At 32.4% G+C, this 20,810-nt stretch overlaps 1 protein-coding gene across 1 annotated transcript in view; it reads left to right on the top strand.

The window, feature by feature from the left end:
• The window catches only part of LOC149572715 (sodium/calcium exchanger NCL2-like), a 56,448-nt gene that overhangs the window by 20,500 nt on the left and 15,138 nt on the right, over positions 1-20,810 (top strand). Inside the window, exon 3 of the mRNA XM_089813802.1 lies at positions 10,105-10,286. Coding sequence (XP_089669928.1) covers positions 10,105-10,286 — 182 coding nt within the window. The remainder of the gene's footprint in view (positions 1-10,104; positions 10,287-20,810) is intronic.

Genomic DNA, 20,810 nt, shown 5'->3' on the forward strand with positions numbered 1-20,810 from the left:
AGCTTTGCTTTTTTAGAAGAAAAAAATATATATCATGTGCATATGAAATCATCAGACTTGTCTTTGTGGCTGGTTATTCCTGCGAGGTTTGTTCTATGTAGAACTTCTTGACTTCAAATAATGGTAATTATCGCTGCCTGAGAAATAACGATGGACTTGATATTCCATTATATACAACTCCCTTATACTTTGCTAACAGGATCATATTTTCTCATTACTGCTGCAGTATTATCAAACTATACATACTCTGAATTCCTCCGCTGCTGTATATATTAATCACTGAATACATAGAGCATGGCTGAATTATTGCTTGATTTGAATTACTTTCTTTCTGTTACATGACCTTCCAAACACTATTTGAAAATGAATCCTTAATAATTGATACTGTTTAATTTGACTGTCGGCTGCACTATTTGTATGTTTTTTCTTAACAGTATGATTGTCAGCGTACATGATTTGCCCCTGTAGACCTGGGAGTACTCATTCTATCAGCAGACTCTGATTAGTTTCGTATAAGATTAACTGTTATTGGCCTGAAGAGCTATGGAATTTCAGAATACTCTTTCACATATATGAGGACAGTTTTGGTGAAATTAATTTCTGATTCTACAATATTTAGTTATTAGCTTTGATTCATCCTCCACTCCAGATGGTATTGCTGCAGATGATGGTGCAATGTATTTTGATTTCCAACATTTTTGCATAAATGGAAGCCTTAATTTTTCGCAAAATTTTTAAGCTCCATCATGATGGATCCAATTAATTTTGTTTGAAAGTTCAGATGATGGATTACCTTATTTTCCTAAACTACAATAATTGGAAAGCTGTTGAGACAAAATATCTTGTACTGGAAAATGGTTCTACTACTGTGGATGAGATTTTATCTTATGAAGTGAAAAATAAGCAAGTTATGTAGTCTATAATGCTTTGTCAAAGACTGAGTTAACAAAAGTTATTTCATTAAGCATTGCTTATGAAGTTTGGGAAAAGTTGAAAGAGATCTATGAAGGAAATGTTAGAGTGAAATTATCAAGGAAGTGCACAGCTAAGTGTAGATATGGAAACTTGAGAATGAAAGAAGGTGAATATATAGAAAACTACTTTCAGAGAGTTGATAATGTAGTAAATGAAGTAATAAAACAAGGAGGCACTCAAATAGATGAAGATGTTATGAAGAAGATTTTGATGACTTTATTGGAGAGCTATTGTAACAAGATCTCAGCCATTGAGGAAGTTTATGATCCAAATAAATTCAGTAGAGAGCAACTCTTTGGCACTTTTGCTGCATTTGAGAGGAGGAAATCTGGAAAAGAAAAAAGGAATTCTGAAATAGCCTTTAAAGTCACAAAGATAGAAGATGATCTAGATAGTGACAATTCAGAGGAGTTGGGAAACTTTACAAGAAATCTGAAGAAAGGTACCCAAAAAAATACAATATTACCTATTAAATGTTTTAGATATGGAAAGATTGGTCATTTAGCAACTAGGTTTTCAGAAAGCTGTAACTTAAAAAAAATTAATAAAGCGTATTATGTCAATGAAAATGCCAGTATATTAGATGATAAATCAAATCAAGGAGATTGTTTATTTTTCGTAGAAAAAGATGAACCTAGATTTGATTACTCTAGTATTTCCCTGGAATCTAATGACCACATTGAAATTGCATCAAATGTTAGAAGAAATAGAGATGAATGCTTGATTGATAATTTTCAAATGATACAGCTGGTAACAAAAGTAAGTTTGTGGAACTTGAGAAATATGACGTTGGTTTTATTTTAGATGATAAAACCACTTAGATTGTTGGAATTGGTTATATTACTTTTGATGAAAAACATAATTTTGACAATGTTTACTATGTGAAGGGTTTATATCATAATTGTTCGAGTGTTCGATAGATGTGTGAAAGTGGCTATAATGTTGTATTTCAAGAGTTATGGTTGGGAGATCCAAAAGAGATCCAAAATTATTATCTAGAAAGAGCTACAAAGAGATTCTAGTTGGGAAAAGAACAAGTGGAAACATGTATGAGCTAGAAGGAGCTACAAAGAGATTCTTATTATCTTAGCTTAATGACAATTGGTGTTGGCACCAAAGGATGTGTTACATTGACTTCGACAATTTGTAATGATAAGTTCAACAAGTATAGTTACAGTTTTGCCAAGACTGATAAAACTAGATAACATTATCTACAAAGGATGTCAAGAAGGATAAAAGACGAGAAACATTCAGAGGGAAAAAAAAATCATCTACTTGATTATTGAAGCTAGTACACGTTAAATGATGTGGTCCATACAAAACAAGAAGCTTACAAGGTGAGGGATATTACATGCACTTGATTATTCCAAACTAATTTGAGTAGCATTTTTAAGAGAATCAATGACATTAGAAAAATTCAAGATATTTAAGACAAGAGTTGAGAATGAAGTTGACACAAAAATGAAGTTGTCAAGATCTAATAGAGAGTGTTCACTTTTGATGAATTCAATAATTTTTTGTTAGAAATATGGCATTAAAAGATAACTATCTATCACTAGAACACCGTAGCAAAATTGTGTTGTGAAAAGAATTGTTGGTGTAATTAAATATTCACTAATTGCACTTTAATTATGCTTACTTAGGATAATGCATTGCATAGTAGTTTGTGATTGAGACACCTAGGAGTTTGCCCCTCAATTAAGCACATGATGTTGGAGAATTCACTCTAAGTGGTGATAGTTGTTATCTTGATCCACCTTTAGTGCATATATCACATTATCATCCTCATCATGACACATACTTTGTTGCATGATGGAGGATGATGCACCTTTGGTGGACATGCAATTTCGCCTTGTGTAGGTGATAGCTTATCTAGTTCTTATCATTGTCTCTTATTGCCCTTCCTATATAAGGCGGCCTATTATGTACATTTGATAACATGTGCATTTTTTATAATATATTTCTTGCATCTTAATGCAATTGTCTTTCCATTCGCTTGTGGAAGTTACCTTGGTCTTTCATTTGATCCTAGGGGTGTTGTAGAGTCACCTAAAACTCTTTTAGAGTTTTCAAGGTGTGAAGACCTCTCAAGAAATGCAATCTTGGATTGATTCAGTCGTGATTGCAGCATTTAGCAATTAAGACATCGCCATTGTGTTCAAGAGACCATTTTAGTGAAAATTGGCTATACATTTGATTATACTCGGTGAAAGTCAAAATCAAGGCAAATTTTTTTTGCAAACCACGTTGTATGACCCGACCTGCCCCTGTATAGTACAATTTATCATAAAAAATACAATTTTTAAAATTTTTTTTTAGAGTTTTTCCAATTTATATTTTGGAGTTTTTTTATTGTGTTGTGATGGCAAGATTTGTTAAGGCTACCCTTAGAGGTTCCCCGTTTTATCTGTGTAGAGCATATTTCTATTAGATCTAATAGATTGCGAAGGATATTTTTTGACAATTCTTCCATCGTACTTGCATTCCAAGTGTCGTAGTTTTTCATATAATATTATTTGGGAGCCATCACTTTATACTTTGAGAATATTACGCATCATTCAACTTCGGTACTAAGTGTGGGCGGTTTTGTATAAAAATCCCACAGATATCATCTATCCCATTGAGCCTTGTAATCCTCATAGATTGAAGGGTAACACATGCATGCAAGTTTATGGGAAAGGTTCTATTACTATGAGAGAGGGGACATTTAATGATGTTCTTTGTACACCTTCCTTGACAACTAATCTCATTTCCATTTATTAAATTACTCATGGGGCACAAGGTAAAATTGTTGAGTTTACTTCTGATTATGTCTACCTTAGAGACATGGAGACTAGATATGTATAGCTATCCGAGTTGTTCATGCATTATGCTTGTATTCTTTTTCACATTTTGTTGTTGATGATGAAAATATTCATGATGTACCCACCCCTTTACCAAGGGTAAATTTTGTAAGTAGGGTAACCTTTGGACACTTGAATTATTGTGTTCTTGAGATAAGTGTTGATATTCCCGCTCCACCTCTTGCTTCTTCAGACATGCCATCTACTATTCAACGTGATGATCGTAGTGCTTCAAATCTTGCAGTGTGGGATGATTACTTGGATGACATTTCAACTTTGTTTGTTGAGTCGTATGTTGCAGATTTGGGAAACATACTTGAGGGGGTTTCTCCTCTCTATAATGATAGCATCATAGTTGGAGATACTTTTTCATCTTTGGAGATTATAATTCCTAACTCTTGTCCTTCACTTGGTTCGTCACATTTCATATGTCACTTTTGATGATATGATGAAAGCTATGTGCTTGGAGAGACCTATTCAGTCTTTATAGATGCATACATGGGAACTTCCTTTGTGATTCTTTCATTTGCGAATGGATTGAATTCTTCATCATTTGATGTATTTATAACATGATCATTCATTAAAAAGAACTAGAACAATGAATATAGAAGCAAGCTTACTGAAGGTTTATTGGAGAGAAGCAATCCACACAATAGTATACACTCTTAATAGAGTACTTTTCTGAAGGAGGTATGGAAACACATCATATGAGCTATGACATGGAAGAGCTCCTACAGTAAAGTACTTCAAATTTTTGGAAGTACATGCTACAGTTAGAGAGATGATGACAATGTTGGAAAATTTGATAGTAGAACTGATGAACCCATATTTTTGGGTTACTCTACATGAAGCAAAGTGTATCAATGTTACAACAAGAGACTGAACAAGATAGTTGAAAGTGTGAATGTGAAAGTTGATGAAGATAGTCAAAGAAATCTTGATAGACATTGAATATAAATTAGACGACTCTGATGACAAAGGAAAAAAAGATAAGAAATAAGAAAGATAGGAGGTTTTGACATCTACAACTAAAACCTTAAGGTATGCACATAGAAAGCACTCATAAATTCAGATTATTAGTGATAAGAATAAAGGAATCATCACAAGAAGTAGAATAGCTCAAGAACAAGTATTATTGTATTTACTCTTGTAAATTGAACCAAAGATTGTGGAAGAAACATGTGTTGACCAGATTTGGGTGAAGGCAATGAATGAAGAGGTTGATCACATAGAGAAAAGTCAAACTTGGGAACTTGTTTCTAGACCAATAGACAAAAATGGAATTAGAACATAGTGGGTATTTTGGAACAAATTGGATGAAAATGGAAAGTTAATTAGGAACAAGGAAATATTAGTTTGCAAAAGTTATACTCAAATTAAATATATTGATTTTGAAGAAACACGTGCCCTTATTGCCCGGATGGAAGTGATCTAGATATATTTAGCACCTTTAAACATTTCAAGGTTTATCAAATGGATGTAAAATCAACATTCCTAAATGGTGATTTAAAGGAAGAAGTCTACATTGAGCAATCTAATTATTTAAGTCAAGAAGTGATCTTGATGCCATTTACAGATTGAAGAAAGCATTTTACAAATTAAAGTAGGCACGTAGTGCCTAGTATGGGAGATTAGACAAGTATTTGATTGGACAAGGATTTCAAAACGGATATGTTGATATTAAATTAAGCTACAAAGTTTACTCAGATCAAATTTTGGTGGTTGTAATTTGTTTTGATGACATAGTTTTGGAGGAAATGATGATATGTGTAGAAGGAATTCAAAATGTCTATAATTGGCGAGCTGAATTTCTTCCTTGGATTCCAAGTAAATTAGAACAACAAAGAAATTTTAATTTCTTAGTTTAAGTATGTGAGAGAATTATTGAAGAAGTTTGGATTGGAGAATTGTAAACCGGTTTGCACATCTATTGTTATCCAATGTAAGTTGACAAAAGAAGATGGTTCATCTAAAGCTGATACACGGATGCATAGGTCAATGATTGGAGGATTGCTACATTTGACTACTACTAGACCAAACATTATGTTTGTTGGTTGTTTAGCAATTAGATTTTAGTAAGTACTAAAAGAATTGCATGTTGCACTAAAAGGATCTTTCGATATATGAAAGGTATAGAAGATTTTGGATTCTAGTATCCAAAGGACTCAAATTTCACTTTGACAACTTATATTGATGCTGGTTGGGTCTCATGTGTTGACAAAAAATGAAGTACATGTGGTGGAGCTTATTTCCTTGGGTCTAGGTTGGTTGCATGGTCAAGTATGAAACAAGATTATGTATCATTATCTACTCCCAGAGCCAAATACATTGTAGCATCCTCATGTTGCACTCAAGTATGGATGAAACAAACTTTGAAAGATATTGGCATATCATTTGATGATGAATATCAATTATGTGTGATAATAACATTGCAATAAACATTTCCAAAAAATTAGTACAACACTAGAATGAAGCATATATCTATAAGATATCATTTCTCGAGGGAGAAGGTATTGGACAGTGAGGTAAGACTTGAATATGTACCTACAAAAGAGCATATTGCAGATATCTTCACAAAACCATTGTGCAATGATACTTTCGAGTATCTCTGATAGAATTAAAGGGTTTTTAGCTATTCATTCTTATTTGGATCAATGCTTGGCAAATTCCTCTTAAGGGAACCATAGTAGGTCTATTAGGGGGAGTTTTTGCCTTTGTCTTTGATGTCAAAGGGGGAGAAGAAAAGAGGTCTTAATACTGATATTAATGCTAATATTGAATTGTTTGGTTTTTTGTTGATGAATGTTGCCATCAATGGCAAGGGAGAGATGGTCGGAATGTCATGTTGATTGCTATTGTCATTAATGGTTGTCATAGATGTCAACAACTTTGGCTGATTGGATGAGGTCCTGTTTTGATGCCTTGATGATCTGGGTTGGTGTGCTCAACAGGTTGTGTTGTGTGTAAAATTTTGTGCATTGATAGAATGTAAAATTTATAGAGTTATAATACCATATAAAATTTAGCTTAATGTGTACATCACAGTTGATCTAGCAATAAAAGGAAGGACACATTTACAGATTAAAGAGCAAAAATTTAGAGCAAAGATAAGAATAATAAACACTTCAATTAATATACAAATGAATATAAATACAATATATAGACTTCCTCAAAGCAAAAAGAAGAGGAAAAACAAGAATAAAAGTGGAAAAAAAGAAATACTCCTTAGTTAGCTTACTAATTAAGCAACTGCAGTTTTATTTAGATCAACAACAATTGTCCTTAAAGCGTGAATAAAATAAATCCATAAATCTAGGAAGATAAAAAACAAGTTATGCTAGCACCTCCCTTAAAGTCCAAGTAAGGAGAGAAAAACCTAAGGAAAGGAAAACATGGGAAAGGAAGACACAAGAGGCTGCTAAACCATGTTGTGAATCCAGCGAGGACACTAGCTCATTGCTAACAAACACCCCCCCCCAACATTACTCGCCGTAACATGTAAGGATTCAAACCTATGACCAAGCTCTGATACCACTTGTGGCTGCTCCATGTAAATTTCCTCCTCAAGATCACCATGAAGAAATGCATACTTCACATCCATGTGGTCAACCTCCCACCTTCTTGCTGCTGCAATGGCAAGAGCCAATTGAACGGAGTCCATTTTTGCTCCTGGAGAAAGAACTCCATAATCAATACCATGAACTTGTTGAAATCCTTTGGCTACCAACCTTGCTTTGTATCTATTCACATGTTCATTTGCTACTTTATTTTCCCTATAGACCCACTTACATCTGACAAGCTTGCAACTGGAAGCAAGAGGAACCAAGTCCCAAGCTTGGTTTGAAATGAGGGTGTTGTACTCCTCATTCATAGCCTCTTCTCTAAGTGGATTCCGTGCAGCTTTTGCGTAAGTCAAAGGCTCAGATCCTGGAACTGCATAGGCATGCATTGGCATGACAAGCTTAATAACTGAAAGTGCATGAGGGCTATCATATATTTCAGCTAAGCTCCTAGTTCTTTATTTTCTCACAGGGGAGTCTAAATCATCATTGGAAGCTGAATTAGGCACTGGATGTGGATCTGCACATGCATTATTATGTTCATCTAAATCAGATTCAGAAGCACCATAAATTATATCAAAATAACTATATGTATGATCTCTAAGATTTTTAAGAGAAGGAAGTACAAAAGTGGTGGCATGTTGTTCCTAAGATGTATGTGAAATGCTTTCATCAAAGTAGACACTTCTCTCAATGAAGACTATTTCTATTGAGAGATCTAGAAGTCTGTAGTCTTTAACATCATTTGGATATCCAAGAAAGATAATTCTTTTCTGTGAGGTTCTAAAGTCTCTCTCTTTTCAATAGGAATGAATGCGAGCCACATTTGATTGCTTCATCCCACAATTTGGAAGGAAAAGATCTTGCATGTAGCATGCAACTGGTCATCTCCTTCAATGATTGATTCTTCCTCTTAGCTACATCATTCTGCTTTGGAGTGTAAGGAACTGGGTTCTATAACTTTATGTAGGTTTAAAAGCATATAAAGTCTAGCTTAACATGCATCTCGCAATTGATCTAGCTATAAAAGAAAGAGCAAATTTACAAATGAAAGAAGAAAAATTTAGAGCAAGAATAAGAATAATACTCTTTCCTTAATTTACAAATTAATACAATTACAATGTGCAGACTTCCTCAAAGAAAGAAGCAAACAAAAACAAAGGAATAAAAGTGGAAAACAGGAATATTCCTTAGTTTACTATTCAAGCAACTACAGTTTTATCTAGAATAGTAACAATTATCCACAAAGCATGCATAAAATAAATCCAAAAATCTAAGAAAATAAAAAATAGCAAGTTACGCTAACACCGTCCCTTAAGTCTAACTAAGGAGAGAAAAGCCTAAGGAAAGGAAAAAGGAAAGAGGAAAGAGGGAAAACCCAATGGGAACAAAACCACCCCTCAAAAAACCACACTAAATCTGCATGACAATGGCTATGCTGCAATATCCTTCACTTTGAGGTCTTGCCGAAAGTGAAATAGATCCCTCCACAAAGTGTAATAAATAGTAGATGCTTGAAACTAGATGTAGAAGATGCTCCATGATTGTCGAACAATATTCCTTCCTTAAGGAAGAAATAAAACCAAAGATGTATGGATATAGTCTCCCAAATCCTGAAAGGGATATGTAGAAAGATAAGATTTATGTCTTTGAAAACTACTTTGTAGTCCCTCCATGTTGATTTTTGAAAGTTGTCATAATGAAATCAAGCACTGATGAATATGAAAAACTAGAATCTTCCTATTGCATAGAATCATAGGATTCAATGAAGTGACTTCAAACTCTGAAGAAGTAACAGTACATGAGTTATCAACAGACTGATCATCCAGATTGGATGTGTTCAGGCAAGATGGGGCAATAGAAATCTTGGTATCATCTAGAGAAGCTTGGTCTTCCAAGGAAACATCACTTTCAAACGAAGAACTAATGTCTCCATACAATTGTTGGATGATAATCCAAGCAATGAAAGGGCTCTTAGTGTGATCTATATGATGCATAATATCCTAAAAATTAGTAAGACATATGAGTCCATAGACCCTGTCATTACTGTTCAGCCATTTATTTTTCTGCTCAAAGTTGCTTAGCTCGAGAACATGTCCAAGGAGATAGGGCAGTGCATCCTAGTTAAGGCAATGATTCGTTATCCCTTCTTTCCAAGATAAATTGTTCTCTGAGGTTATCGTGACAACGAAAGGATAAAGATAATTACTAAAAGACATGATTAAATCCCTATAAATGGAACTTTCTCTCAGCTCGCGATTACGCAAAATCTAGTAAGAGAAACCATTGAAGACAATTCAAATCTCATTCTTTTGAACTTTAATTTTTAATGCCGGCAAAATAAATTTTATTCTTCTTTCTAGCAACCGTTTCCTCTCATACCATATAAAATTTTGTGCTCTGTTAGAACTTTTGCAGACTCAAAGTCACATTGGACAACCCCTATCTTCAGCTTTGGGATTAAGAGCTATGATTTTTTTGTGGGGCTTTCTATTTTCTTTTATATCCTTTAAACATGTTCAATGTAGATTATTTTTAAATATTTGTAGTTTGAAAAACTTAAATCAATGTTTTGACATGGTTGATTCTTTGGAACTCATCTAAGTTCCCTTGGCTAGATTCATTGTTTCTTTAAATGCTTGATGCATGTAAAATATTTTACCATCTTGGGAACATGTTGAAACATTTTCATGCATGCATTTTAAAAAAAAATTCTGCATTGGCAGGATCTGGTGTCACCGTTGATGAGTCAACTCGCAAAGCTTCTTGGATCATGATGGCAACTATAGTGCCTTTTATTATTGCACAAATCCCATTGATTTTCAAATTGAAATCAGGAAAGCATGCAAGTGTTTTGGTTGCATGTATTGTGGCACTTTTGTCGTTGTTGGTTTATTGTGTATTTCAGGTATGCTTATCTCTTTCATTTCCCTCATGAAGTTTCCTTTTTCCTTGTATGATGATGTAAGCAGTATAAGAGGGGATTGTTTAATCTTGCAACTTCTTATGCATTTAGAGTTGTCTACAGTTACACCAGTTCTATTGATTCTTTATATGCTTAGTGTTCTTTTTCAGCTTGGAATCATGTAGCACAACACTACTATGCAATGACTCTTTGAACAAATAATTATATCATTTCCTATTAAAGAAACTAACATATGTTCAAACGAAATAACCATATAGTTTCCCACATCTGGATTTTTCATATTTTATCTTCTATGTATTTATAGTTGACTCTGTAATTCCACATTAAGTACTGATTTTTCTTATCTGTGCATTTACTTTTGCATAAATCAATGTGGAAATTCTTTTTTGCATTTTAGATTCATATTGATTTGTTCATGGGTTTCTTTCATTATTAGAGAACTAGTATCTTTAAGTTTCAGATCTTTCAATGTGATTGCTATTGTGTTGTGAACTACCATTTTAAATACAGGGTACACTTCTAAGTTAATTAGGTGCCTTAAAGGAAGGAGCATTAATGTGCCTCTTTGTTCATCAAGTTGAAAACGTGCTACTTCTATTCATAGGGACTGTTTTGGGTAGCCAATGCACAAGCTACCAAAATCTGCAAAGGGCTTATTATAAAACACGGAAAAGAAAAAACAGAAAAACAAACAGTAACAAAAACAACAAACAAACACTATTAAACTAGTATAACCAAATACATAAATGTTGATGTAAATTAATATGAAGCTAAGATTACCTCATGAGATAACTAAACCCAAACAATGACAACAAATATAATGTGTCTCTCAGAGACATGTTTAAACCTATCTATGCCAAATCGCTGCACAACCCAGAACTAACTAAGACCTATAGAATGAATCAACTCAGTATAGTGCACATTTGTCAATTTTTGAGCATCTGTTGTGGAATCTAAAAAAATGTTCTAATATGATAACTCAACCTCCTATTAATCTGATTAAAACTAATGGAAAATATATGAGAAACATTTAAAATGATCACTGCCAACACCTTTATACATAGTGGAAGAGCCAAATAAACACATATTTGATGGGCAAAGCATCATCATTAGTTTGTTATTCCCAGGACAATGAATAGACCATACATCACTAGGAAAACAGCATGAGGAAAAATGAAACAATGGAACTTTTTGGAATTTGGCTATACATTGCTGACAATTTTATTCAATTTGCATCAGGTTAATGATCAGATAGTTTGACATCTTTTTGTCTGTTTTTTAAGCCATCTTTAATTCTTGGACCTTTTTATCTTGTACCACCGAAGTCTTTGAATACACCTCTTTTTCTGCCTTAGAGAATATGTTCATGAGGTTCATTCAAGATTGTCAAATTCAACTCATGACACCCTTTGCACTTGTATTTTGAGTAAACCTGGCCTTAGTAATTAGAGTATTGATTGGCATTTTGTCTATTTGAGTCTTTATTCCTCGTTGCTTAAGTTTAAGCCCCCACCTTGAAGCTTAATATTTTGGGTAGTTTCTTTAAGTCTTTATGTCCTTCGTTAAGTCATTGTAATTGAATACTTAATCTGTAATAGTTTGGATTTAGCATATTTGCAATAAGTTAAAACAAAAATAGCTGAAGAAGAGTAGATAGAGCATCAAAATTCTCCAGGCCAACGACATCACTGAACCAATAAGTTCTCCAATTTCTGTTAGCATTGTTTTGTCTATGTTTTGCAGTAGATTTTAGTTGAAGTATGCACTTGATTGAAATTGAATAAATAGACCAAAGCCATGAAGTTCAAACATCTAGGTATGATCATTTAAATGGTCTGAAATACTCTATTTTCTAAATATAAACACAAAGTTAGGATATGTTGATTTAAATGATTTTTAGAGGAGAATAATAGAGTAATAGACATTCGATAACTCAAAAGATAGTGGAAAGAAGGTTAGTTTAGGCCATAGGGTAACCAATAGCCACGTAGTGTGTCAATTAGGACATGGAATGCATTAATAGGCATGACCCCATACTAGAATGATCAAGACAAATGATAAATAAATCTTGATTACTCTTGATAGAGAAACATACCAAAATATCTTCAACTTGCCTAACAAGGAGGTGTATGCTCATTGGAATTTTGGGTCAACTTAGAGCAAATCTAGCATGAAGAAATGGGTCTACAAAATTAGATTGCCAAAAATTGGTTTTCATCCCCAAGGAAGGGACAATCCAAATTACTTGTCACAATTTATAACACTTCAATCAAAGGAGGAATTGCATATATAGTAGTTGTCTTGCTATGTAGTCTCGTGGGAGATGAGGATACCCTTAATCTAGACAAATAGATGTCTATATTACAACAAAATTTACCTTTACAAAGGGAGTTGTACCTTTACACCAAAATTTAGAGAGGAACTATATGCTAGGTCTTTTAATTGTTGATTAATGGTATTGGTCTCATTTGGGGTAACATAGTTTGAGTTTGATTAAATCTTTGAGAAGGCTAATTTGTTAACCATTATTTCCTTATAAATAAAATTGAATAATTTAATCTTTACTTCTCAAAGTATTTGGACTTACATCGGAGAAAGGCTTAGACTTAGAGCAATTAAATTCACTTTCTCCGGAAACTGTAAAGCATTTTCAAAGGATAATTTGAGTTGATCTTTCACTTTGATTTTGGAGACTTTTTTAGACACTTCATGTAAGATCAACTAAGTAGGTTACATGCATTGCCATAGAGAGGGATTCGAGGAATACCAAAATTTAGATCCAAATGGTAAGGAGATAGAAAAGCTTAAATTCCAAGCATTTTGGCTCACATGGAACCATATTTGTCTATTAATTTGTATTATATGAGACATGTTTGCATGGGTACGTGCCTGCCTACATGATTATTTGAAACAAACATGATGTTGTTTGGCTGATTATGAATTTGGTAGGTTAAAATCTCTAAGATTTTGGTTTCAGTTTGGACATGCTAGCACAACCTTTTATAGATTAATTTTTAATATCCTAGGTTCTTGCTAAATAGCTTGTTTTTACTTTTTATAGAACCTTAGTTAATGATCATATAGTCATAGTTTTTAGATTTCTTAATTTGGTCTATTGCTAGACATTGTTTTTATTTAGCCAACTTGCTTTTTAGTCAGTCATATTTCTAGTGTTTGTAAAATTCTTATCAATTTTGTGTTTATTGAGAATACAATTCATTTCATTTTTTAATTATTACATGGTATCAAAGAAAGAGTCTGAGTATGATTCCCTCATAGGAGGGACCATGCTCATGGTTAATTTTTCCAGGGCACCTTTTAGTAGAATTGAGGGTTTTCTTGAGAGTTTGTGAAGAGATTTTAATGTTTTTGTTTTGGGCAGATTATTTTGTCAAGAGTGGTGACTTCATTTTTGGTATAAATTATTTGAGGGATTAAATTTGAAAAATATTTTTAACATTGTTTGCAATTTGCTTCAAATCTATCTAGGGTTTTTTGCAAATCAAATTCATCAATTTTTTTGGTTTGCCAAAATTCGTCTTTGTTTCATCTAAAACTCGTGTGTTTGCTCCTCCTAAAATTGTTTTTGTTCCTCCCAAAACTTTTGGGCAAAATTTCTGCCTTTTTTGCATTCATTGCACACAATTTTACTAGATGTCGCTTTTCTAAGCTGGCGATTAATACTACAACTTTCAACTATATTTCTATTGATAAATTTGTTGTTTTTCGGCCGCATTGTCTTTGAGATTTTCAACCCCCTAACCCATGCACAATCTTCTTTTTTAACATGCAATTTTGTCACTTCATCTCACCTCATGATTTGTTTTTTTTCCATGCAATTTAGTCTACCTCTAGTTGTGACTTCTGTTTTCATAAAAGCCTAGATTTCTGACAGCAAAAATCACTGTTATTTTTTCTCCTACAACTACACTTTGTGGATCTTATTGTGCAACTTATGGCGCCATTTGCTCATGGGTTTCTTGTGGATTTGGTTTTGGGTTTCTAAAATTTTTTCCCAAAAAATATCTGGATTAGTTTTTCTAATTATTCCTCTTTTAAGGTTTCTCCAATAAATTTTTTATCCTTAAAAAAAAATCATGTGGAGGGTTTATAATATTTTTCTCAAAATTATCTATTGGGTTTTATAACAATTATTAATTTCATTAAAAAGTTATTTGGAAGGTTTATAATTTTTTCCTCACAAATTTTGTGTTGGATTTTTCAGTAATTTTTATCTTAAGGAAGTTATCTAGAGGGTTTATAATTTTTTCATCAAAAATTATTTGTTGGGTTTTAATAAAATTTTCCACAAAATTTATCTATTTCGTATTCTCTCATCCAAGTTGTTTGGTTTTGATCGTTTTTCCTCCTCAAATATCATGTTTGATTTTGGACAAATTTTCTCCTCAAAAAACATTTTTGGTTTTTGTAAATTGCAAAGCTAGTATGGGATTTTATGTCACGGATTTCTGTTTTAGGGTTTTTACTGCCTTACCACCAAAAAAATGGTTGAGTGGATGGTGAATGTACTCCAATTTTGCTAAGCTGAACAACTTGCAACTAGTTGGGTTTGGGTAATATCTAGTACTTAATTCAAGAATCAAAACTTAAAATATAAATTATAAAATATGCTATATAGCATGATAGCATTGAATGAAAAATGAGAAAAAATATAAATAAAAAGATACGTAGGAGAGTTTTAATTGGAAGCAGGTGCAAGTAAATTGAGTCTTGAGAATGTACTCTAATCTGAGTTGTTTGGTTTTGATCATTTTTCCTCCTCAATAATTGTGCTTGATTTTGGACAAATTTTCTCCTCAAAAAACGTTTCTGGTTTTTGTAATTTGCAAACTTGGCATCGGATTTAATGTCACGGATATCTATTTTAGGGTTTTTACTTCCTTACCACCAAAAAAATGATTATGTGGATTGTGAATGTACTCCAATTTTGCTCAACTGAGCAACTTGCAACTAGCTAGGTTTGGCTAACATTTAGTATTTAGTTCAAGTATCAAAACTTAAAATATAAATTATAAAATGTATTATATAGCATGATAGTATTGAATGAAAAATGAGAAAAATATAAATAAAAGATACTTAGGAGAGTTTTAATTGGAAACGGGTGCAAGTAAATTGAGTCTTGAGCATGTAGATACCGCCAACACATTTTTCTATATTTGTCGAGAAGAGTGGAAATATTATGATTTTTTGAAGCTATGAAGTGGTCAAACTTTCTCAAGGCAAGAGTTGGATTTCTTCACCTAAATTTATCTCCCTAAATGCAACCTTATAGATAGAAGCAACCTCTCGATCTCTAGATGGCAGAGATTTGATGGGTACAATCAAACTTATGTAAATTTGTTTGTGTCAAGTTGTAAATAAATTTTCCTTGGTACAAACTCATCAGTAGAGATGATCCTCTAGTTGCTTGTCAGTCCTAGGGCATCAAGATTAACATTGAGATTTGCATCAATTATTACTTCCCAATAATTTCTCTTGACGATTCCTATCTCTTGAGTGGCTGCAAGCATTTCATTCACTTTATTTTGCAATGTGGCCTTAGTGGCATCCTAAGTCGTAGGTTATGTCAAATTTCATCCATTAAATTTGAATTTGAGCAAATTTGCACCCTTTCAAAACTTCATTTGAATTTTCTGATATTTAATATAATATTAAAATCATTTAAAAATAATATTGAGTTGTTTACTTTAATTACATAGCAATGTCCATCTATTTTGACAATTTTGTGCATGTATTATTTATATTTAGAAATAAATAAATTTATATAAGGTAAATTTAATGTCGATTTTTTTCAACTTTTTACACTTGCCAAATTAAATCCAAATTTTATGATTGAAGAACTCAAATTCAAATTCAAACCTTGTGACTTAGGTTACATCAATTGAACTGGATTCCAAATGTTCTTATGTTCAATTATGTTCTAGGCAAACCCTTTATGTATGTGTTATGTTTTTTTATTGGATTAGCAAAGGAAGGGCCACGTTCCAAAGTGCAAAACAGCAGGCTAGGACAGCATAACAAAAAACAAGAAGAGAAATTTAAGCAGCCACCAAAAAACCACTAGGCTGATCAAAGAGAAAAGTCCAACATAAAAACCTCAACTAAAGTAAGCAAAATAGACACACTTAAATTTAACATTGTACCACAATTAATCAAGCATGTAGCCCACCAAAAAATAATAGTCCACAGTAACACAGTGAAGCATAATCAACATTGATAGTCAACTCAATGATGTCAAAATCCTCGCCACCAAAATCGGCAAACTGTGTTGAATATTTAAATTTCATTCCAAATGTGTATGCTTACCAATTTTATTGAGGTTACCCATTTTGTGCTGTCCAATGTTTGATTAACATTGGCTGCATGTTCTGAATCCTAAGTCAAACATTGAAAACTTGAACTAAAACCATTATTCATTAACTTATTGTTAGGCTATGGAAAATTTCTAATGCATATAATAAATTGCTCAGTTAGTTTTATAAAATTGTGGCAAGTGTTTTGTTTAATTATTTAAAAAATTGGCCCAAGGATTAATGAGAATATTATTTTAGAAAATGCATTATCAGAAAGAGCCAATAACAAAATTTAAGTAACCAATACATGTAATATATATTATTATATATTATATTTTATATCAATATCTATTACATATAAATATAAAATTATCTAGCTAATAATTAATATATTTTTATACAATATAAATTACAGTGATATAAAAACTGTTTAATATATTAAATTATTATATATATATATATATTTTATTGAGTAATATTAAAATCACTTTTTTCTCTAAGTAAGCTATATTTATATTCAATTTATTTTTAATAAACTAATAAATCAAAATAATGATAGTTATTAATTTAGAAATCTAATATTAGGTTTTAAAATGACTAGGTGCGTGGGAAAATAAAAATTAGGACACTAAAAATATTTTCATATTCATACATATTTCATAATTATCAATATTTTTTAGACTTATGCCAGGATAGGAAGACTTATGCGTGCACTCTAAATATATTAAATGACAAAGCATCATGCATTCAGCATTAAGAATCAAAATAAATTGACCAAATTTCTTAATGTTTATATTTTTGTCAAATGTATTCGTACACAAATTGATTCATGTATTATTCTATTGGCTAATAGTACTCCATAGTCTTAGTAGCTTAAAGTCACCCTTATAAAAGTGAAAGCATCCACCAATGAGAAACAATTAAATTAGATTGGCTGAATTCCCTAACGTTTGTATTTTTGTCTGCATTTCCATCTATTGTAATATCACTACTATATAGCGACTAGCTTTGTCTTATTTCTTTTGACAATGCAATGAGTGATAAAGCCACTTGAGTTTTGAATAATCATTTAAAAAGAATACTTACAATTTTAATTATTGATCATACAAAAATAAACAGTTTTAATCCACCCATGTAGATAATTATAACATTTTTGTTTGGCAATAGGTACACCACCTAAATATATATTAGTATAAAAGGAGATAATTACAAATTATGGTATGATTTGTAAAGATGAAGATCATAGACATAATGAGCCTCTATGGACTCAGCTAACAGAAAGAAGCAACTAACAAAAAAGTAGTGTAAGAACTTGCTTGCCTAGAGAGAGCTACAAACTATAGTATGGACAACATATATATATATATATATATATATAAAATAGAATTAAAATGAGCCACCTTGGACTCTACCAACAAGAAGAAGCAACAAACAAACAAAATTAGCCTAAGGCCAATACTAGTTTGAAGTTCCTTTAAAGATCATTTGCAGACTAGTATCACAAGACCCCAAAATTCTTGGCAAGAAACCAAAATGAACCTCACCTAAAAACAAAGGAAGTATCAAGAGAAAGGAGCTTTCCATTTCCATAAGAAATAAATACATATATAATAAATAATAACTCAATATAATTATATATTACTGGAATAATTTTACAATATTTGTTATTATTATTATAATATTATATGTAATTTGTTTACAATAATATTTGTATAGTTATTCTAAGGGTGGGGTCCCACGAAGGGGCTTAAGCTTCTATTTTCAAGTAAGAAGAGGTCCTATGGAGAAGAAAATAAATTGCTATAGGATTATTCAGAATCTTCTCCATGAAAATATGACCCCCTATATTTAAGGGCTTTATATTTGGGCACAAAAAATATGGTTTGGGGGGGGGGGGGGGGGGGGCGCTGGAATTTGCCCCACTAGCTTAGAAGATTTGTTGCCAATTGCCAAACTTCTAAAAATTTAAATGCTTCCAGAAACAGCTCTCACCCAAACAAAATTTTAGAAAGAAAATCAAGTTTATCCATTTTAATTATTTAATATACTAAATTCATTTATATTGTAGTTTTATTCATAATTTATGTTATTTTTACTTATGTCTCTTGTAAAATATTTTATAATGGTTTCTTCACTTATATTTTGTGGTCATTTCTTCTAATTTGAAAAATATGAAATACAAACATATATTAGGAATATATATTTCTTCAATTCAAGTTTTTTTTTGGGTAGATTGAATGTTTTTTATAATTTATTTTACTATTAAAATTTCAACTTAAATTTCACACTTAATTGTATTACAAGCTTCCTTAAATTTTGGAGCTTAAATGTTTAAGCAAACTTGCATATGGAATTCATGGGACCTTAAGGTTAAAAATACTCCAAAAAACTCTTAGCTGCACCTACTGATTGTTTTAGGAAGCTCCTACTCATGGGACCACAACCTAATTATGTATTTTTTCGATTGATAACCTAATTATGCATTTATTATTATAATAGATATATATTGATTTCAATTTAGTGATTGTGTATAGAGTTTTAGTTCTAATTTCAAATACTTTGTTTTTCAAAAAATCATTGCTATACATATCTTTCTTTTGTTATATGCATAAATCATCATTGTCTTTTATATTAAAAGCTTAGTTACCCGGGTTCCCTAGTTTGCTCCCAGTACTAGGTTCTGGGTTCGATGGTTTGCTCCCAGTACCACGTTTGGGTTTGAACTTGTTCGAAATATTGGTCCGGTTCGACCCAAATTCGAGCTGGGTTCCATTTGAAGGGGGTGGTTTGAACCCGTAGGTTGGAAATTCGAACTGAGGAAAATTTTCGGTGGTGGGCAGATTTCAAGCCATTTTTAATAACATATTTGATATTGTTTTGAGTTCTGCATCCCTAAAAAGTGAATGTAAATAGCTTATTTTGGCTTCCAACATCATTTGTGATGTGCAAATAGGTGATTGTGCAAAAGGAAGTTTGTGCAAGGAGGAGTTGGAAGATTGGATTTTGAGCTATATCAATATGAGAAACGATAGCCATTTCCTAATGTCGAATCCTCCTTGGCTGTTTGGTATACGAACACAATTCTTTCTAATTTATCTGCCATATAACCTATAATTTTGATTAAGGAGAGGAAATAATCTAGAATACCTTGAAGTGACCCATCTGGAACCTGGAGCTTGCTCACACTACTCATTAGTATACCTTTCCATCTTGCTAGCTTCTTCTGCATTCCTTCCAAGTTTGAGCTCTAAAAGGCTCGGGTAACATACTTGACAGTAAGGGGAATGACATAGTAGGTATTGTTGATGTGAGTTTTGTTCCGATACAACATGCAAAATTGAAATGTATTTGGACTATGCTAGCACTTACAAAACCTCAAGGTTCCTTCTCTATTGTGAACTTTCACTCAGTTTTATGATGTGATTGATATGCTGGTTATCACAAAGAGAGTTATGCTATTCATTCAATGGAGATCAACCTGACTTTTACTTCAATCATTTCAACCAAACAAACTGCAAAGAGATAAAAGCTTTCTAAGAACGTAGGATATTGTTGATGATGGTGTGAGCCTTTGACCAATCCTTTCTTTACCATATCAACTAGACATATGAGGGTGCTATGTTTATGGATGCGGGAATGATTTTTGAATTGTCAATATTCATTTAAATACCCTATGAAGACCCACTCTAAATGAACATCTCCAATTGAAGTTAAACTCTTGAAATTTAGGTACAAACTAATGCATTTCACAAGATTATGTACCCAGATTTTATTGTTCTCACTCTTCAATCTCTAATTTTTGGAAGAAACCTGCTATTTATGTGCAAAATTGATTTTCATTCAAGAGGATTCACTTCTTCCTTTTAGATATGTCTGTTTTTCTTATCACAGTTCGCTGCCCACCATGGAAAACAGTTGCTGAATTTATGAAGAAATTTCTTCCTTTATAAGGAGATCATTTTTAGCAGAGGTAACTCTGTTTTGAGTTGATGCTTGAAATGAATGCTTATCACCCTCCTTATATTGGCAACCTACATCTTCAAAGGGCATGTCTTATGTGAAGGCCAACAATGTCTTTTTAAACCACATAAAACATTTTATTTAGTCACCTTTCTTTAAGAAATCCTCTTGATCCATTTCTATGCCGCCATGCTACCCTTCAACTTCCTCATTGCCTTCACACTTCCTTGTC

The sequence above is a fragment of the Cupressus sempervirens genome, chromosome 2 (genome assembly GCF_028749045.1).
Source record: "Cupressus sempervirens isolate cs-2001-9-10 chromosome 2, ASM2874904v1, whole genome shotgun sequence".
Classification (NCBI taxonomy): Eukaryota; Viridiplantae; Streptophyta; class Pinopsida; order Cupressales; family Cupressaceae; genus Cupressus; species Cupressus sempervirens.